This window comes from Aotus nancymaae, unplaced genomic scaffold, assembly GCF_030222135.1.
Source record: "Aotus nancymaae isolate 86718 unplaced genomic scaffold, 86718_ANA_hifiasm-v0.15.2.pri h1tg000028l, whole genome shotgun sequence".
Classification (NCBI taxonomy): Eukaryota; Metazoa; Chordata; class Mammalia; order Primates; family Aotidae; genus Aotus; species Aotus nancymaae.
Genome location: NW_026988441.1, coordinates 26,082,339 through 26,102,125, shown reverse-complemented (window position 1 = coordinate 26,102,125; position 19,787 = coordinate 26,082,339). Strand labels below are relative to the sequence as shown.

At 50.9% G+C, this 19,787-nt stretch overlaps 1 protein-coding gene across 11 annotated transcripts in view; it reads left to right on the top strand.

Annotated features, from left to right (window-relative positions):
• The window catches only part of GATAD2A (GATA zinc finger domain containing 2A), a 118,322-nt gene that overhangs the window by 60,301 nt on the left and 38,234 nt on the right, over window positions 1-19,787 (top strand). The window contains exons 2-3 of one of the 11 annotated variants that reach the window (XM_012443536.3): window positions 5,225-5,317; window positions 16,678-16,952. In XM_012443536.3, coding sequence (XP_012298959.2) covers window positions 5,231-5,317; window positions 16,678-16,952 — 362 coding nt within the window. In that variant the 5' untranslated portion in view covers window positions 5,225-5,230. Of the gene's footprint in view, window positions 1-5,224; window positions 5,318-9,614; window positions 9,880-16,109; window positions 16,132-16,677; window positions 16,953-19,787 lie in introns of those variants that run through there. The other 10 variants (XM_012443543.3, XM_012443535.2, XM_012443542.2 and 7 more) reach the window with 10 other exon arrangements.

The following is a 19,787-nucleotide window of genomic DNA, read 5'->3' as shown; positions in this document are numbered from 1 at the left end:
CCCTTGGAATTTTCTGTGCCAGACCTCCCTTGCCATTTCCAATCTCAGGCCTTAATGGAGCTGGTGGTCAGGGCTGCAGGTCGTCCTGGCTCAGCCCGGCTCAGCCCTGAGAGACTGCAGCCCTGGAAGGGTTAAGGCCTTCCATTTTGTGATGTGACGCCCGATGGGCACGTAGCAGATGGCATGGAAATGGCAGACGTAACCCTTCGTAGGCCGCGTAGGCTTGCGGCCCGGTAGGCATTTGGGAGGGGACAGAGAACTAAGGCCCTTCCCACAGGAGGGGAGCATGGCCACCCCTCACAGTGACGTCCTACAGCTGGGACTCTGGTCCCCGCTTGCCTGTGGAGGTTTAAGACTGCTCAGATTCCCCTTTATAGGCAGCACCTTTGTTTCTGTGTCATGTGTTCCTTGGGCAGCATCTATTTCTCTCTCTGGGGCCACAGGGTTGGGCTTGGGCACAGACCCTGGCCAACTGTGGCACAGGTGTGGGGCCACTTCAAGCACAGCCTCAGATGGGGGCAGTGTTGGGCACTGAGCAGTTCTGAGATGTCACACACAGAAACCAAGTCCTGATCTCCAGTGTGAGCTCAGGGAGCTATTGGTAGTTTTGTTTTGTTTTGTTTTCGAGACGGAGTTTCTCTCTGTCTCCCACGCTGGAGTGCAGTGGCACTACCCTGGCTCACTGCAATCTCTGCCTGCCGGGTTCAAGCAATTCTCCTGCCTCAGCTTCCTGGGTAGCTGGGATTATAGGCTCCCGCCACCATGCTGGGTAATTTTTTGAATTTTTTTGTAGAGATGGGGTTTCACCATGTTGCCAGGCTGGTCTCGAAGTCCTGACCTCAAACAATCTCCTGGCCTCAGCCTTGCAAAATGCCGGAATTACAAGTGTGAGCCACCGCCCTCTGCCTATGGGTAGTTTTAAGGACACTTATTTGCTACCTGTCTTTCTCCCCATAAAGCTGTGATCAGTTTAGGTGTGCTTTTTCCTATTGATCTGGTACAACTTGGGAGTCCGAGAACAGGCTTTTATCTCATGTTATGCGGAAGGGCCCTCAAGCTGAGACACAGGGCCCATATACAGCAGCAGCTAGTTGTGATCCTTGTGGGGCTTTTTCTTGGCCTGTGTGGACACCATCGTTCTCTGGTTTTGGGAGTTTTCAGGTAATCATCTGTGTCTCTGGAAGACGGCATAATCCCTACACCATCTTCCCTGGTTAGGAACTACACTTCTCCAGTTTTTTTTCCCCAGATGACACCAGGGAGGGGGGATGGGGTTTGGGGACATGTCTGTCCTAGGCTTGCCCTGCACTATTTCTCTAATGAGTCGGAGCTGTGGGACACACTGTGAGAGGGCTATTGGTTATTGGAAGCAGTGATCTATTTTCTAGAGACAACTTAGGCCCAAAACAGCTTTGCTCTGCACAGGATGCTGGAGTGAGAGGATACCAGAGCTACTCTGCACTGTACAGGCTTAGTGTGAGTTACATTTAGGAATTTGCAGACCATCTAGATGTTATTTATTTTTAGAAACAGGGTTTTGCTCCATTGTCCAGGCTGGTTTCAAACTCCTAGGCTCAAGCATTCCTCCTGCTTTGGCCTCCCTGGTAGCTGGGACTACATGCACATGTGCCACCAGGCCTGGAAGGTTTTATTTTTAAAATGTTGATGGTTACTTGAGTATATATAATATACCTGGGCATGTTTCTGTGATGTTCTGCTCTCCAGGTTTACTTTGTTAAATGTATTACCTAAAAAAAAAAAATCTACCAGGCATGGTGCCTCACATCTGTAATCCCAGCACTTTAGGAGGCTGCAGTGGGCAGATCACCTGAGGTTGGGAGTTCGGGACCAGCCTGACCAACATGGAGAAAACCCATCTCTACTAAAAATACAAAATTAGCTGGGTGTGGTGGCACATGCCTGTAATCCCAGCTACTTGGGAATCTGAGGCAGGATAATCGCTTGAACTCGGGGGGCGGAGGTTGCGATGAGCCAAGATTGTGCCATTGCACTCTAGCCTGGGCAATAAGAGCAAAACTCCATCAAAAAAAAAAAAAAAAAATCCAGCCTGGGCAACATGGTTGAAACTCTACAAAAAAAATACAGAAATTAGCCGGGTATGGTGGTGCCCACCTATGATCCCAGGTACTCGGAAGGCTGAGGTGGGAGAATCACTTGAGCGTGGGAAATCAAAGCTACAGTGAGCTGTAGTCACGCCACTGCACTCCATCCTGAGCAAAATAGTGAGACCCTGTCTAAAAAACTTAATTTATTAATTAAAAAAATTATTTCGGAGGCATCATTTATGAGTCCTCTACCTGAAACACATGAGATTGTAAGTGTGCATTTATTTGTAAATGGGAAAGCCAGAGGAGGTACCTTTTCTTTTTACTTCCTTCCTTCATTTATTTATTTATCTTATTATGTTAAAAGTTTTTTTTTTGTTGTTGTTGTAGAGACAGGGGTCTTACTATGTTGCCCAGGCTGGTGTTGAGCTCCTGGCCTCAGGGATCCTCTTGCCTTGGCCTCCTAAAGGGCTGGGATTACAGGCATGAGTCACTGCACCTGGCCCCTTTAATACTTAATTACCTGCATCTCTAGGTAGTTCTAGACCCTGAGGACTAGAGATGATGGGATGGATGTCCTGGTTGGTGCCTCAGACTCCGCCTACTGTTTGGTGATGGGAACCAGCTTATAGTCCTGGGTCATTAGCATTTGAGATGAAGCCCTGGGAAGGGACCCAGCCATTCAGCAGTGTAGCTCTGGGCACACCTGGGTTGTCACATGTGCCCTGTTAGGAGGAGGCAGTAGATGCCCCTCTCCCTCTGTCAGAGCCGAGCATGGCACTTGTAAATAGCTGTCTTCCAGGAAGTGCTGGGTAGGGAACACCTATGGGGGTGTTGCCCTCCCCGCTCCAGGGCATGCCAGTGCTCAAATTTATGTATTTGGTGGACTGAGGGGGAGGTACTTATTGAATTGCACCTGTGCTCATGTGTTTTTGGAGTGTGCTCTGCCTTTTGACAGCTTTCCCCTTCTCTGTCTTCAAGGACCTTGTTAAAGATTTCAGGCCTCTTCACTCTCACAGGCTAAGGGGTGGTCAGGATCCCTCCAACACAAGATGCTGGGGGTTATGGCAGGGGCTTTGTCTTCATCGTGTTCAGCTGAATACAAGTGTGGCTTCTGTACTGGGATGCTTTCTTTCACTAAGCAACCTCATTGCATTGAAAAGAAAAAAAAAAAACACTTAGCTGGGCGCGGTAGTTCATGCCTGTAATCCCAGCACTTTGGGAGGCTAAGATGGGTGGATCACAAACTCAGGAGTTCAAGACCAGCCTGACCAACATGGTGAAACCCCGTCTCTACTGAAAATACAAAAATTAGCCAGGTGTGGTGGCACGCGCCTGTAATCCCAACTACTCGAGAGGCTGAGGCAGAGAATTGCTTGAACCTGGGAGGCGGAGGTTGCAGTGAGCCGAGATCAAGCCACTGCACTCCAGCCTGGGCGACAGAGTGAGACTCTGTCTCAAAAACTAAAAAATAAAAAAGGAAAAAAGACACTTACTAAAAATTTGTCTCTCAGCTGGGTGCAATGGCTCATGCCTGTAATCCCAGCACTTTGGGAGGCCGAGGTGGGCGGATCACGAGGTCAGGAGATGAAGACTATCCTTCCCAACACGGTGAAATCCCGTCTCTACTTAAAAAAAAAAAAAAAGCTGTGCATGGTGGTTCGCGCCTATAGTCCCAGCTACTCATGAAGTTGAGGCAGGGGAATGGCTTGAACCCAGGAGGTGGAGATTGCAGTGAGCCGAGATTGCACCACTGCACTCCAGACTGGTGACAGAATGAGACTCTGTCTCCCCCCTCCAAAAAAATAAAAAGTTTGAATCTCTTCTACCTTCTCTGGGTATATACATAAAAAAGAAAACAAAACTAAAAATAAATAAATAAATAGAACCAACAAAGTTTGAATCTCTTTTATTTTGGCTTTATTTACTTTTCTTGGAGACTGATTCTCACAGTGCTGTATATTTCTGTCACATCACCATTTCTACTACCATTTCCTCTCTCTTCCATCTCTACAAATCCAGACTCTACCCTTGGGGCCCAGCTCAAATGAAGCATTTCAAGATTCTTCTTCTCTTCCTTTGGACCAGCATGCGGGACACCTTTTCCATTGTTGCTTTGAAACAAAATAGTGATTTGCACACCCATCTCCGAGCCCTCACTGAGTCTGTGCTCCGGTGATGGCTGGGACCCGAGCTGCTCCTCTGCCTGCCCTCCAACGAGGAGGTGCTTAGGGAGGTCAGTGTCTGGTACAGGGTGAATCTTTGTCATCAGGCATGGCCAAGTTGAGGAGACCATCATTGGTTCCTGTCCCACGGGGCCAGGTGGGCTGTGAATTAGGAGGGGCGTCCCGGGCACTGATCAGGCTCCTTGTGCTGCAGAAGTTTCCTTCTGAGTTCACGCATCATCCAGATGTGCAACAGTCAACAGGTTTCTTGTGGCTTCTTGGAAGCCGATGTTACCATGTTTTGGCATGAAGTAGAACCAGCAAGCAAGGTTGCAGTGCCATTGATTTGAGGATGTTATGCTGCTCCATCTATGTGAGAAATTGTGGGGCCAAGGAAGTAGTGTGGGTTGAAGTGAAGTAGGCTGGTGGGAATGCGCTTGAGACTCAGCAGGGCTCTGGGCTCCTTCACTTGCTCTACAGCTTGGTGATTCTGGCCCTTGTGTCTGAAACCCGTACTTTGTGGTTTTTATTATTCTTGAGACGAGTAGATCAGTAGCTGTATGGATGCTGATTGCTCTTCAGAACTGTTCTTTTGCTTGAATTAATTGCAGAAGAAAGACTTTTTCTTCTTTTAGAGACAGGGTCTTGCTCTCTGTCGTCCAAACTGCAGTCCAATGGTGTGATCATTGCAGCCTTGAACCCCTGGACTCAAGCAAGCCTCCCTCCTTGTCCTCCCAAAGTGCTGGGATTATAGGTGTGAGCCATTGCTCCTGTCCAGAAAGATGTTTTCTGAGATAATTGAGCAAGACTCAGTAGTGGGAGATGGGGATGAAAACTGTGTGCACGTGTGTGTGTGTGTACATATGAGTGTGAGTATACACGTGTGTGTTGTGCAAGATTGCTCTGTGTGTAACTAGTATGCTTTGCAGGGCAGGGAGTTATGTCTGCTGACCTACTGTTTCCTTTGTCTGTTGTCTGCTGTCTTTCCTACAGGGTCAGATGCTCTTACTTTATGGGTGCTGTGTGTTCCTCGTTCCCTTCCCAGTCTTCTTGCTGACCTTGGCTTTCCTGGAGCCCACAGCTCAGGTGGGTGCAAGGAGTCCTTGCTCAGGCACTAAGAGCCTTGCTGTGGCTGTCAGAGGCTGATGGGGAGACTGCCTATCTTGTGGGAAGCCTTTGTAAGAGTGAGTTGGCACCTTCAATAGGACAGAAGAATGTGTTAGTTTCATATCCTGTTTTTGTAAAGTGGTTGTCTACCTGTTGAACATACTCTCTTAACCAGGCAGAGGCTTAGGAAATCCATGTCAGCCCCCAAGTCCAGTGAGCCCCAGTGTGAGCTGAATGGGACTTAGATCACCACCAGGCTCAGGGGTGAAGTGACATGCAGAATTGAAGGACCAAGGCAGCGGATGGCAGTGGACAGGGCAGGTCCTGGAGTTCTGCTGAACCCCTGGGATAGGGTTGGCCTGTGGAGCTGAAGCCACAGGCAAAATGTACCACACTCAGACCTTTATTTAGCCACCCACAGTAACTTTGTTTTGGGACCTTGATTCATTCTGTGAACAGGGCATGGTGTAGGTTACCTGCCTGTCTGGATTCTGCCCCGGCATGGGACAGTCATGTAGGGCAGAGCACTGGCTAGGAGAGGCGATGTGGTAATGCATCCTCAGGGTTTCCCTGGCACAGATGACCTCGCTCTCCCTCAGTCCTCAAAGGTGACAGGCAGTCCTGGTCACCTGAGGAGCCCATGCCCTGTGACTCTCTTGCAGCCACAGGGCATCCCTGGAGCCCCCATTCCTCCAGCAGTCAGCCTCAGTGATGTGTTTGGTTCACACCTTGTGCTTGCACTGTGGGTGAAACCTCCCCTCCTTAGTGAGGCCTTTCCTGAGCCCCCAGGCTGGGCTTGTGCCCCTCGGGTTCTTCTCAGGCCTGTGCTTTTTTCCTCAGGGCTTTGGTGTGATTCTCAGGCATCTGTGCTTAGGGAGTGCTTGTTTCTGTAACTGGGTTAAAGTTTTATCCACTGCAGCAATTGAGTTTATAGCACATGATTTCCTTCTAACAGAGACCTATTTATCTTGAGTGTTCTAAGTGTGGGCTTTTAGGACAGTATAAAATTGACTTGTAGCAAGCTGTCTTGTCTGCACATAGCACTTTTTTTTTTTTTTGAGATGGAGTTTTACTCTTGTTGCCCAGGCTGGAGTGCAACGGCATGATCTCCGCTCACCGCAACCTCCGCCTCCTGTGTTCAAGCAATTCTCCTACCTTAGCCTCTCGAGTACCTGGGATTACAGGCATGTGCCACCATGCCTGGCTAATTTTTTTGTATTTTTAGTAGAGATGGGGTTTCTCCATGTTGGTCAGGCTGGTCTCGAACTCCCGACCTCAGGTGACTGCCCGCCTCAGCCTCCCAAAGTGCTGGGATTACAGGTGTGAGCCACCGTGCCTGGCCACATAGCACTTTTGACTTGTCAAGAGTTAACCTTGAGTCCTTGCTTTGGATTGAATTTACATGTTCAAATCTGTCCACCGTCCTCACCACATACAAGGTCTTGCTCTGTTACCCAGGCTGGAGTGCAGTGGCACAAACACAGCTCATTGCAGCCTTGGCCTCCTGGACTCAAGCAGTCCTTCCACTTCAGCCTCCTGCATAGCTGGAGGTGTTCACCACCACAACTGGTATTTTTTAAAAAATTTTTTTATCAGAAGGCCAGGTGCAGTGGCTCACGCCTGTAATCCCAGCACTTTGGGAGGCTGAGGTGGCTGGATCACCTGAGCTCAGGAGTTGGAGACCAGCCTGGGCAACATGGCAAAACCCCATCTGTACTAAAAATACAAAAAAATTAGCTGGATGTGTTAGCACCCATCTGTGTTCCCAGCTACTCTGGAGCCTGAGGTGGGAAGATCGCTTGAACCTGGGAGGCGGAGGTTGCAGTCAGCTGAGATCAAGACATTGCCTGCAGCCTGGGTGACAGAGTGAGACCCTGTCTCAAAAAAAGAAAAAAAAAATTATTGGAAATGAAATCTCCCTTTGTTGCCCAGGCTGATCTTGAATTCCTAGATTCAAGTGATCCTCACTCCTAGGCCTCCCAAAGAGTTGGGATTACAGGTGTAAGCCACTGTGCCAAGTCCCGCCCACCTTAGAGTTGTTTTTGAAACCGACGTTTCTCTGTAGTCCATTCTGCTATAAGGCTTGTTTTGGAAAAGCTATTTGTTCCAACATGATTGATGAGTTAGGGGACTGTTGAAGTGTAATGCATGTTGCAATGTTCGTGTGTGTGGTTTTGTTCAGGAGAAATACTAGGCTAGGGATTGGAAAACAGGCCCCCAAGGTGGTGGCCCGCCTCGGTAAATAGTAAAGTGTAATTTACAGCCACGCTCACTCAGATATATACAGTTGGCCCTCCATATCCTAGTGTTTTGCGTCTTTGAGTTCTACCAACCGTGGATCGAAAATATTTGGGGTAAGCCAGGCATGGTGGTATGTGCCTGTAATCCTAGCTACTTGGGAGGCTGAGGCAGGAGGATCTCTTGAGCCCAGGAGCTTGAGACCAGCCTGCAACACAGTGGGACCCTGTCTCTTAAAACACATTTTTTTTTTTTTTTTTGGCCAGGCGCAATGGCTCATGCCTGTAATCCTAGCACTTTGGGAGGCTGAGGCTGGTGGATTGCCTGAGCTCAGGAGTTCGAGACCAGCCTGGACAATACGGTGAAACCCTGTCTGTTCTAAAATACAAAAAATTAGCTGGGTGTGGTGGCTTGCACCTGTAGTCCCAGTTACATGGGAGGCTGAGGCAGGAGAGTTGCTTGAACTAAGGAGGCAGAGGTTGCAGTGAGCCAGGATCGCACCACTGCACTCCAGCCTGGGCTACAGAGCAAGATTCTGTCTCTAAAAAAAACAAAAAATAAAAATTTTGGAAGAAAAAAATTTAAAAAACAACAATACAGCAACATAAAATAATACAAATAAAACTATAACATAATAGCTATTTATGTAGCATTTACATTTTATGGGGTATTATAAGTAATCTAGACGTGACTTACTAAAGCATATGGAGCGATGTACATAGGTTTTATGCTAATACTATACTCCCTCTCCTTTTTTTTTTTTGAGACAGAATCTTGCTCTGTCACCCAGGCTGGAGTGCAGTGGCATGATCTTGATTAACTGCAACCTCTGCCTCCGAGGTTCAAGCGATTCTCCTGCCTCAGCCTCCTGAGTAGCTGGGATTACAGGTGAGCACCACCATGCCTGGCTAATTTTTGTGTTTTTAGTAGAGATGGGGTTTCACCATGTTGGTCAGGCTGGTCTTGGACTCCTGACCTTGTGATCCGCCCGCCTCAGCCTCCCAAGTGCTGGAATTACAGGCATGAGCCACCATGCCCGACCTTACTGTACCATTTTATATCCGGGATTGAGCACTCCTATCTGTGATACCTCTGCCCACGCATCCAGTGTATACAGCATACCTACTCTGTGACTGACACTCTTCCAGTGCTGGGGCTATGCCACGGACATTGACAAGGTATTGTACCTGCTGTCACAGAGCCTGTTACCTGGTGAGTGGTTGGGACATTCTGAGGTCTCACACCTTCTGGCTGCAGATTCTTCCCAGGGGCCTCCCAGGGCTTCTTCCATAGCCCTGGGCAAGGCAAGTCTAGATTTAGTCTTGCCTGGAGACATCTGAGGATGGCTGTTCTATCCTCCTCCTCACATGTATGTAGCCCTCCCTTGAGCCCCACCTGTGCCTGTCACTCCAGGTGAAAACAATTCAAACGTGATTAACAAAAGGCCCTTTGGAGCATACAGTGGAAGGCTCATCAGCATGGCGACCTAGACAGAGGCATGGTGGCCTGAAATCAGACCTAGCCTGGACTTTCAGCCAGACTTCAGTTGCTTGTACCTTGTGGGGTGACACATGCTTGTCTCCAACTCATGGAGGCTCTCAGTGAGAGGCACTTGGCCCCAGCCAAGTGTGCACCTCCCCACTGCTGGTCTCATCCTAGGACCACTGCAGGGAGATGATCTCTTAGTCTGGGGTCTTTGAAGGCACCGGGAGCTCCTAGCCAGATGGCTGGGCCAGGGTCCATCCTGATAATGTGCAAGAGAGAAGATGCTTGTATCTCTGGTGTATCTTTACTTTTCAGACCACCAAGGGTTAAGAACCCAGCTTCAGCCCCTGAGTAGTAGACGTCTGTTCTCCTTTTGAGAAAGCCTATAGTTCAGGACTCACCACGGCCTTCCCTTCCTTGGCCTGAGACCCTCCCTGCTCAGCAGCTTGGTGCATGCTGTTCCTCTGCCTGGAACGTGTCATCTGATTCCTTTTCCTGCCCTGGCCTCAGTCTGGGAGATGCCAACTCGTTCCCCATGTCTTGGAGTTTTTAATGAAAACACTTTACTTGTTTGGTCCTCTTTGCGCTGTAGGGTAACCCTGGGAATCACATGCTTCATGAGGCTAATTTACATAAACGTAGGCGTAACTCAGCAGTGCATACCAAGCCCATACTTTTTGCTCTACACTGAAAATGAAGATGAATGGGGAAAAGAAGTTTCTGCCATTGAAGAGCTTAACATCAAGTTAGAGGGGAGAGATGAAGCTCCTAAGTGGCGTAGAGATTGTTGCCGGGGCCCTCATCGGAGTCCTGGTAAGGTATGCTGTGGTTTGGTGGTCACTGTGGTGGCCACTCACGGAGGCCTGTGGCCCATAGAGAAGGCAGGCTATGGGGATGAACTGAGGGGTTTGGGTTGACTGCTTAGAATTTGAGTCTCTAGCATATGGCATAGAAGGTAGATGATTTTAACTGCGTGGACATCTTCAGTAAACACTGTGGAAGAAGAGGCAGCGATGTCCTCTTAGCCCACGGAAGCTTCTGTGTCCATCTTGTGTCCTTGGTCCTGTGCGTTGGTGTGTTATAGGAGATGGCCTCTTGCCTCCACCCTCTTTCTCTCCAGAGCTTCTCACCCTGGGGAGCCTCCTTCCTCCTCGCCTGGATGCGATACTGCCTTTCTTTGTTAGTTTCTTTGCTTTTCCCTTTTTTTTTTTTTTTTTGAGACAGAGTTTTGCTCCTGTCGCCCAGGCTGGAGTGCAATGATGTGATCTCGGCTCACTGCAACCTCTGCCTCCTGGGTTCAAGTGGTTTTCCTGCCTCAGCCTCCCGAGTAGCTGGAATTACAGGCATGTGTCACTATGCCCATCGAATTTTTCTATTAGCCAGGCTGGTCTCGAATTCCTGACCTCAGGTGATCCACCTGCCTTGGCCTCCCATAGTGCTGGGATTACAGGTGTGTGAGCCACCACACCTGGCCTTTGTTAGTTTCTATCTTTCCTTTTTTGTTTAAGAAATGAGGTCTCACTATGTTGCCCAGGCTGGCCAGATACTCCTGGGTTCAAGTGATACCTGTGCCTTGATCTCCTAAGCAGCTGGGACTATAGGCATGTGTCACTATGCCCAGCTTCAGACTTGTGCTTTTGATTCTCATCTTTAGCAGGTGGGGCTGTTTTTATCTAGTTTTCTTTTTTAATCCTTGCTTTGAGTACAGGACTGATTCATAGTCACTGCTAAAAGAAGGAATTCAAGCAATACAGAAATGTTTACTATATAGTAAGTGAAAGTTTCTTAATCTACTCTTCAGAGATGACTGCTACTGATTTTGGTCCAGTTCGTTTCAGTTTTGATTTTAGTAAAGTTGTTTTCAGTTTTTTCCCCTATGGATGATACACCTTTTTTTTTTTTTTTTGCACCATGCAAATGGTACTATATTATTCTGCAACTTTTCTCCCACAAGTTATTTCCATCTTTCTTCACATAGCCTTGTCTGTGAAGGGATGGGGAAACTGAGGCCCAGAGATTGATTGACAGGCCTCTCCCCTGGCCAACCAGAATGTGTGTGATGGAGCTGAGACTAAGTCTCTGTTCCCTGCTGTGTCTAGTTGTAGAAGCTCGCTGCTGGGAACACCTTTCTATCTCCCAAGTTAAGTTGTATCTCTCATACTTGACCTTAACAAAGTTTGACATTGAGAAGTTCAGAGCTGCTGTTTCTGGTGTGGCTTCCTTCCGGAACGAGTCCCAGTCACTCTGTTACTCAGAGATGTGCGTCAGGAAGTGGCTCGGGCCTCGGTTCTGAGCAAGATGGAGGTGTCTGTTCTGCCTGGGAAGATGTATGTTTGTCAGGCAGGCACTGCCAGTGCAAAACTTGGCCTACCCAGTCTCTCCCTGACCCCCTCCACAGGTAGTTCTGGGCCACAATGAGGTACCCTGGTTTGACTCTCAAGAATCGGGGGAGCCACTGAAGGGGTGCAGATCCAGGATGTGGCTTTGGGAGCTTCCTCGGGCTTTGCTGCACGGAGGAGAGTGGACAGGGGTTGTGGGTCCAGAGGCCCATCTGTGCTGTGCATCTATTTGTGTGAAGGGCAGGGCCACGGGGGCACTCCGGAGGTGGGCACCTGGGCGCAGGCTTGTTGCAGCCACATGCCTGCAGGGCCCATGTGTCTTGAGTGTTGGGCGCAGCCTACAGTTAGCGAGGCTGGCACCTGGACCCCATCGGTGTCATCTGACTCAGCACTGGTTGCTTCATGGGCCCTTATTCCTTCCTGACAGGAAGAGGTTCCCCAAGGTGCTCTGTGCCTCCTGAGGACAGTGGCTGCCCCCAGGTACAGGGCTCTGCTCCTCAGCATCTCCGTGGGGCTCTTAGTGCCTCGCACTCAGCACATCTGAACTGTAGCACAACCTTCCTTCCTCAAATCTGCTCTTCCCCATCTCAGAAAAGCCAGCCCCACCATTCCAGTGGCTCAGGCAAAAACGAGCAAAACAAAGCAACCCCCTCTGGAGTGCCCCTGTCTCCCCTCTGCTCTCCCCCTTCTCCAGTGTAACTGCACCATAGGAACTGCTCCCCTGCCCTGCAGTCCTCCAGCCAGGTGATCTTTAGAGCAAGCTGATTCTTCCCCTCTGACCTGGGCCTGTGCTTCCCCCAGCACCAGGCTCTGCTCCGGGCATGTCTTCTTCAGGGCTGGCTTCCGGTGCCGCCCAGCCCCTGTCCCTCTGTGTGCTCTGACTGCCCCGTGCTCTGCCTTGTGTCCCCATCGCGCCATTACAACACCCTCTGCCATTTCACTCCTTTCCCAGCATGGGGGTGGATGGTGTTCCTTCCATCTTGTTCACCACTGAGTCTGCAGCCCACAGTGGAGGCTCAGTGAGCTGCTGTTGGTTGAGGAGGCAGGAAGAAACCTTAAACCCGCTGTTCAGAGTATCAGCCCTGACTCTCCTGCCAGTGCTTTAACCCACTTACTGTGAAGCCTCACTTTCTTCCTGTCTGAAATAAGTGTTACTACGCATATGTGAGTGACGGGTGCTATAGATGGCATTTTATGGTAGAGTAGTATTAGCAGTGCAACCTCAGGGGTTTGGCTTTATGATTTTTGTCTATGTGCTTAATTTCTTTTTTAATTATCAAGAGACACTTACTGGCCTCGTGTGCCAGAAGTCTGCTGGGTGCCTTCTGTTTGTCCCCTGAGTCTTCTTTAAAAGGAGTTCTGGTTCTTGCCACAGCATCATTCAGCCTTTTGGAATTGTTCTAGAACATGTTTTCTGCCTCAGGGTCTGAGGCCAGTTGGATGGTGGTGTTTTATGAAAATAAAGCAGCATTTGTATCTTTCCTAAAGCCCATGGAGATGCTCCTGGTCGGAGCTGTGCTGTGCCTGTGTGGGGTCTCCAGTGTGGCTGGAACCTGCCCTTTTTGGCCTCTAGTTGAGGAAGAGCTGTGCTGCACCCCGACCACTTGGCAGCCCAGTGTGTGGATGATGTGTCAGAGGAGACCGATGCCCACTCAGCCTTGCTGGTGCTGCTCATCTGTACTGGCCTGCAGCCCAGCCTGGGTGTTTGGAGAGAGTGAGGAGGAGGGTGAGGCTGACTTTCAACTTTGTGTCTTAGGCAGCCCTGGCAGCCTCAGTGCTCTCCTCTTTCAAATGGGCGCACTGTTGTTGGGCTCCGTCTCTGCCTGCAGCAGCCCGCAGAGGATCTCGGCCTCCAGGACAGGGGCTGCTGTCTGGGCACCGGGAGCTCCGTATAGCCCTGGCCTGGAACTTCCGCCATCGGAGCTGCCTTCTCACTCTCCTCTCTCACTGGGAATTTTGAAATGAATCCTCATTTGCCAGTCAGGGCGACCTAGCCTCTTCACCTACTTTTAGGAAGTGTTCTGTTGCACCCCCACACTGCTCTGCAGGAGTCGTCTGTCTCTCTTTCTTCTTCCTGACAACTTGGTTCCTGTGTCTGTGCTCGCTGTGCGGTGGCCGCTAGCCCTGATGTGCTGGGGGCACTGGTTCTGCCTGCCTTGAGGAGGGAGGAGCCACTTTTACCAGCACCTGCCCTCCCCAGGAGCAAGAGTCCTGTGGTGGCCAAGGATTGGCCAGTTACAGGCTCTGCATTGGTTTTGGCAGTGGAGAAGGTTCCCGCCCGAAGGAGCCCCCTGTGCTCACAGGGCTGGCCCCGCCCCCTCCAGCTGTGCTTGTCCTTTCTGGAGTGGGGGAGGGGTGCCGCAGGGCTCCGCCTCACAGCAGCCCGCCTCTGGGAGGCACAGGCACAGGGCAGGCAGGCACCGTGAGGCCGGCCATCAGTGCTGGGCCTGGGGTTGGCGGAGTTCCAGGCCTTAGGCTTCATAGTGAGCTGCTGTGTACCCTGAGTACACTCTGCTGAGGACTCTGAACCACTATCACAATGGGGGGCCCAAGAGGAGAGGTCTCTGGGACTGGAGGGAGCAGCCCTCCTGGGCATCTGAGGCCCTGCTCCGCCCTGCATCTCTCAGAACCTCTGGGTGGCCTCTGGTCCTGTAACAGTGACAGCGAAGCGAGGCCACACAGGCATGTACCCCTGATCTGGCTGTCAGTTCCACCTTGTCCTTGTAGGCCAGAGAGCCCACTGCAGGAACTCATGCAGTGTCTTGAGGTCGGACCGCCTTCCTGAAACTTAGCCCAAGGCTTACAGGGCTGGAGGCTGTGCTTTAAGGGCCCCGCCTGACTGGAACAGGGGCAGAGTGGGAAGCTTGGGGGTTTCTTTGAGTCACAGGGAAGGGTGCTGTGTCCTGGAGGTGGAGGTGCATTGTCTCTGTCCACCTGGGGACCTCATCCCAACGGGTATAAGGCCAGATTGGAAGCTTCACCTGTAGGGACAGAATTGCCCCTACTCCAGTGGGGAGCCCTACTTGTCCAAGATCTTGGTCTCCCCTCGTCTGTCTCCTAGACAGGCTTCCCCCACCCTGGGCCTGGGAGTGCATATATACCTGCTGTCTAAGGCAGTGCTGAAGGAGAAATGTCCCACCCCTCCTCCCACAGTGAGGGAAGTGAAAGGAGAGGAGGGGACCCACACTCTGAGGGCAGTGACTTGTATCTGCAGTCTCATAGGAGGCAGGACAGATTGTTAGTAAGTGAGCTGCTTATGGGCAAGGCACCTCAGAGGAAGGAAGGACAGAGACCATAGAACTTCAGGACTGAGAGGGACACCGTAGCGTTCCTCACCTCCGCCTGGAGCAATGAGGCCACGACTTCCACATTTGACCTCCACCTGGGCTGCATTCCATGGAGGAGCTGAGGGGCAGCTGAGCAGGAGTAGGGGCAGGGGTGGACAAGCCAGCTGGGGACAGCAGGGACTGCACAGTTGGTGTGGGGTGGGTGGTAAGTGCCGGCTGGGATGCCAGAGGGGCTGGGGTCAGGTGGAGACGAGTCTGAAAGCCTGTGCCCTTGAGATTTCGGATCTCCCCACCTCAGCCTGGTCATGTTGGGGGTCAGCCATGGCACCTGGTAGTGGTAAGAGAGACAAGGTAGGGAGCACAGAGCTGCTCTGGACCTGTGTGAAGAAGCATACCAGGGGTTTCCTGGCCTTCAGGAGACCCGTGTTTAAAGCCTGTGCCTGGGTGCCTGGCTGGACCACACCAGTGCGACACACGTGTGGATGGCTTGCTCTGGCTCCGGAAGCACGAAGCAGCTGTCACTTTCTTTCCTTTCAGTCTGATTGCATGAGGGGGCATATTTGGGCAGGACCTTGCGCCATTATTGCTCATTTGTGAAATCGGCTCTTAAGGAGGCTGCAGATTAGTCAGCTCCAGAGTGTGTCCCATGGATGGTGACAGGACCCCTGCATTGCCTTGTGCTAACCCTGGCCTGCAGGCTGGGTCTTCCTGGCTCTACCCGGGACAGGACTCCCCGGGGTGTTTGCGGGTGAGGAAACTGAGGCTCTGGCAAGATGAGTGCCCCGCCTGTGAGGACACGGATAGAGCCAGAGGGCTTCAGCATAGAGCATGGCACAGGTGTGAATCGGGGTTCTCTCTGGGGCCCAAGTGGGCACCAACTGTCTGTGAAAAACTGTGATACTTTGGGAATTCCTCTACAGCTCAGCTCCTAAATTTCTCTTTTGTCCCCTGGTAAACACTGAGATGCTTTTTTAAGAATCCAACTCTCCCTCTCTCAATTCTTGTGCCATGCCCTGCCCTGTTGGGATGTTGAGGCCAGGGACTGGAGCGGCCCCTTTAAGAGTGCCTGTGTCCCAGACCCTGCTGCGGAATGCCAGCCGCCTCCCTGCAGACAGACATCGCTGTGCTGTCGTCCTGTCTCCGTGAGGGTTAACAACACTTCAGCTTGTTGTCTGGAACCGGTTCAGACTGGTTTTCTGGAAAGTGCTTTGTCTCTCCTACTGAATCCTGGGAAGGGTCATGTGGAGCCCAGTGATGTCATGGGATCAAAAACTGACTCAGCTGTTTTTTTCTTCTTGTTCTTTCTTCTTTAAATCAAGATATGTATATGCTGCAGGTACAAGCTGGTGGCACGTTGATGGGCCAGGCCTCATCCTACTCAAAGTGTACCTTGCCGGCAACCAAAGGGTTAAATGAGACCCACCCCAGTCCCCACCCTCCAGAGGTGAGCAGGGAGTAAGGAGACCTCCTTTCACTGAAGGGGAGAAGTAGGGGTTGACTCGAGTCACCACAGTGTGACTAGTCCCAGGCCCGACCCTGGTCCTGGGACAGTACAGTCACCACCCTCCTGGATTCCAGACATGGCAGGTGCTCAAAATCCCAAAGGCAGGTAGTTCAGCTCTAGAACAACTTTTCCTCTGTTTGCTGTTGAGCCTGGAGTGCAGAGTTCCTTTCCTTGCTGATGAGCAGCCGCCTTCCACTGCTCTTGTCCAGCTCCCTGCTGCCTCTAGCCCCCAACAGGGCGGGGTGTAGCTGGGCTCCACCAATGCTCAGCGACACCGTGGAGGCTGGGGACACCCCACTCCTGCCTAGCCTTCCTCAAGGGAGTGATGAAATGTCCTGGGGATGCTTTTCTGGGCCCTCTGTGTGTTGTACATTCTTCTGCCATCCTCCCATAGGGAGGAAAACACTCAAACACTGAAAAGTTTCTAAGAAGGTGGCACCTTCATTGCACCCAGTTAAAATGTTCTGTCTTCTCCTTCCTCCCAAGTTCAGAATGACCGAAGAAGCATGCCGAACACGGAGTCAGAAACGAGCGCTTGAACGGGACCCAGCAGAGGACGATGTGGAAAGCAAGAAAATAAAAATGGAGAGAGGATTGTTGGCTTCAGATTTAAACACTGACGGAGACATGAGGGTGACGCCTGAGCCGGGAGTGGGTCCAGCCCAAGGATTGCTGAGGGCAGCAGAGACCACGGCCGTGGCCATGGGCAGAGGCGAAGGGTTGGTGGTTGATGGGCCCGTGGACATGCGCACCTCACACAGGTGAGTGGGAGGAGCCAGCAGGAGGGGCTGGAACCTGGAGATGGACCCAGTGTGCCCAGGTTGGGATCGGCCACACTCCAGGCCTGTTGGTAGCAACTTGGTAAGGTTGTGGAGATTGCTGTAGGCTGAGTCCTGGGGATCACCCCAACTGGCAGCTGTGCTGTTGTGGCCATTCTAGGGCCCCAGGTCCCAACTGTCAGTGGCACAGGGTGTGGGTCTCACAGAGGGAGGAGCAGGCACCTTCGTCAGCTCCTCTGCCATCAGCAGGCCTTTGCCACCCATGTACCTGCTGTCTGTCCAACTCGGTGCTTTGGTTTGTAGGGACACTTGAGTTTTTCATTTTGTCATGCTTTCCTGCTTTTCAGATCTAGGGATCAGAAGGCCAGGGATGGTACACCTACCTCGGTCACTTGCCTAGGAATAGAGTTGGGAGCCCAGCCTAGGGCACCCTTCACAGAGCGGGAACGGGGTGCTCACTCAACTCCATGTTCACTTGGTTCTAGTCTTCAGCTTGCCCTGTTGGTTTCTCCTTAGTCAACACTGATTACTTTAAGAGTGACTTTCCTTATATTCGGCTTTTGTGAGTCTCTTAAGGCAAAAGCTTGAAATAAAAATAAGACCCAATCTACCCCCCATTTCTTGACTCCGCATCTTGTTTTCTCTATGTGAAGAGAAATTCACACCCAGACACCCACTGAGGGCTGTGGTGTGGCCACAGCTTCCCGGCTGGCCCTGTGACAAACTCCTCTGTGGCCCATTGCTCTCTCCTGTCACCGCCCACCAGAGTCTTCTCCCTGTGGAGGGCTTGTGTCTCCACGCCAGTTTGTAAAGGACAGCTGGTGGCTCCTCACCTTGCTGTTTCAGCTAACCCCACAGGGTGACCCCAGCCTGCAGTCTTAATGTGAAATCCATTTTTGGAACCCAGACTGTTGGGATCCTAAGGACTTCAGAGATCGCCTGGTGTTCACAGTGTTTAAAATGAGAAGAGTAATGGGAAAACCCAGGCCCTCTCCTGTTGACAAAGCCTCTTAGTCCGAGGAAAGATGCTTTGTGTTCCTGCCGTCCAAAGAGGGCTTTTCTGTCTGACTCTGCTGTCTGCAGTCCCCATTCTAAAACCAAGGTCCTCTTCTAAAGTTCCAGAAATAAAATTATAGGTCCAAGTCTCCTTTCCCTTTCTCTGACTCAGTCTTCAGCTGGAGACAAGTCCATGACAGCTCAGCAGGGGTGAGCAGTGAGGGGCTGGCGTGGAGTAAGGGCAGGAAGAGGAGGAGTCCATGTTCATGAGGATCTGCAGTCCACGTGCATGGGGTCCCTTGTGCATTCCTGGGCTCCTCATGCATTTTCTCCTGTAATCACCATGTGCCCCTGCAGGATAGGCCGGTGGATTGTGAGGGAGAGGTTAAGTGTTAAACTCAGAGTTGAGGCCCAAACCCAGATTTTCTGTTGTCAAAGCGGGGGCCTACGCTGGTCTTCTTGGTCTCTTTCCCAACTGGGTCATGGCTTCCAAACTGAGAAGATGCAACATTGTTTCCTGCAGTTGATTGTGATATTTTCCATATGACAGTAAAGGAAGGGAGCAGGGGACCGGAATGAACGCAGGTGCCGGTGTTGGGGTCCTCCTGGAGCACTGAGACACCCAGGGCATTTGTGAAGCAGTGTGAAAGCGAGCAAAGAACACAGCTCACAGGCCAGCAGGCAGACTTAGGGGTCATATCACACTCCGTGACTGATCCTTAGCCTGTGTTTCTTCATTTCTAAGATGGATGATCATCTCTGCCTTACAGGTTGATGGCATGCCAGGTAACATGTACCAAGAATCAGCCTCCATGCTCGGTGTGTAGTGAGGAAGGCAACTGACTCTATGTTGATGACAACTCACCTTCAGTCTTTAGCTTAACTCAAAACAAGATGTCACATGTATGCCAAGTATCTTCCCCAAGTTCTCACACTGACTGTTTTGTGTCATTCTTTGGGGAAATACAGATGTGAGTTGTTGTTGTTTTTTGAGACGGAATTTTGCTCTTGTGACCCAGGCTGGAGTGCAATGGCGTGATCTTGGCTCACTGCAGCCTCTGCCTCCCGAGTAGCTGGATTACAGGTGTGCACTACCACACTTCGCTAATTTTGTATTTTTAGTAGAGATGAGGTTTCGCCGTGTTGGTCAGGCCAGTCTCAAACTCCTGACCTCAAGTGATCCACCTCGGCCTCCTAAAGTGATGGGATTATAGGTGTGAGCCACTGTGCCCGACCACAGATGGGAGTTTTAACAGAATCACAGCATCATGTCCAGCCCAAAGCCATTCTAAAACTAACCCATTCTGGAGCACGTGGCTCTTATTTCTTCTAATACCTTCAAATGAAGGTGTTAGAAACAGGCAGTCTTTGAATTCTTGTTGGGAGTGTCCACCTTGGTGCACCCTTGGGAGCCTCCCTTTAGCGCACAGCTGGTGGCTTCACCCAATTCCCAGATTGGCGTTCAGCCCTTCATAGGGCACAGCTGTATCAATCCACAGTTTAGGTTAGCTGAAGCTCTTTGGCTTCAGATTCAGTGTCTTACAAGACTGACATGCCAATTTTAAACTGTCGTGCCAAGAGAATTTAATTTTCATTCTTTAACTTTTCAACTGAAGTATAACATATGTAATGAAAAGTGCACATGTGAGTCACTAGATACACTTTTACAAACTGAACACAATGTCATGACCCTAATCAAGGAACACAATGTTATAGGTCAGACGCAGTGGCTCACACCTGTAATCTCAGCCCTTTGGGAGGCCGAGGTGGGCAGATTGCTTGAAGACAGGAGTTTGAGACCAGCCTGGCCAACATGGCAAA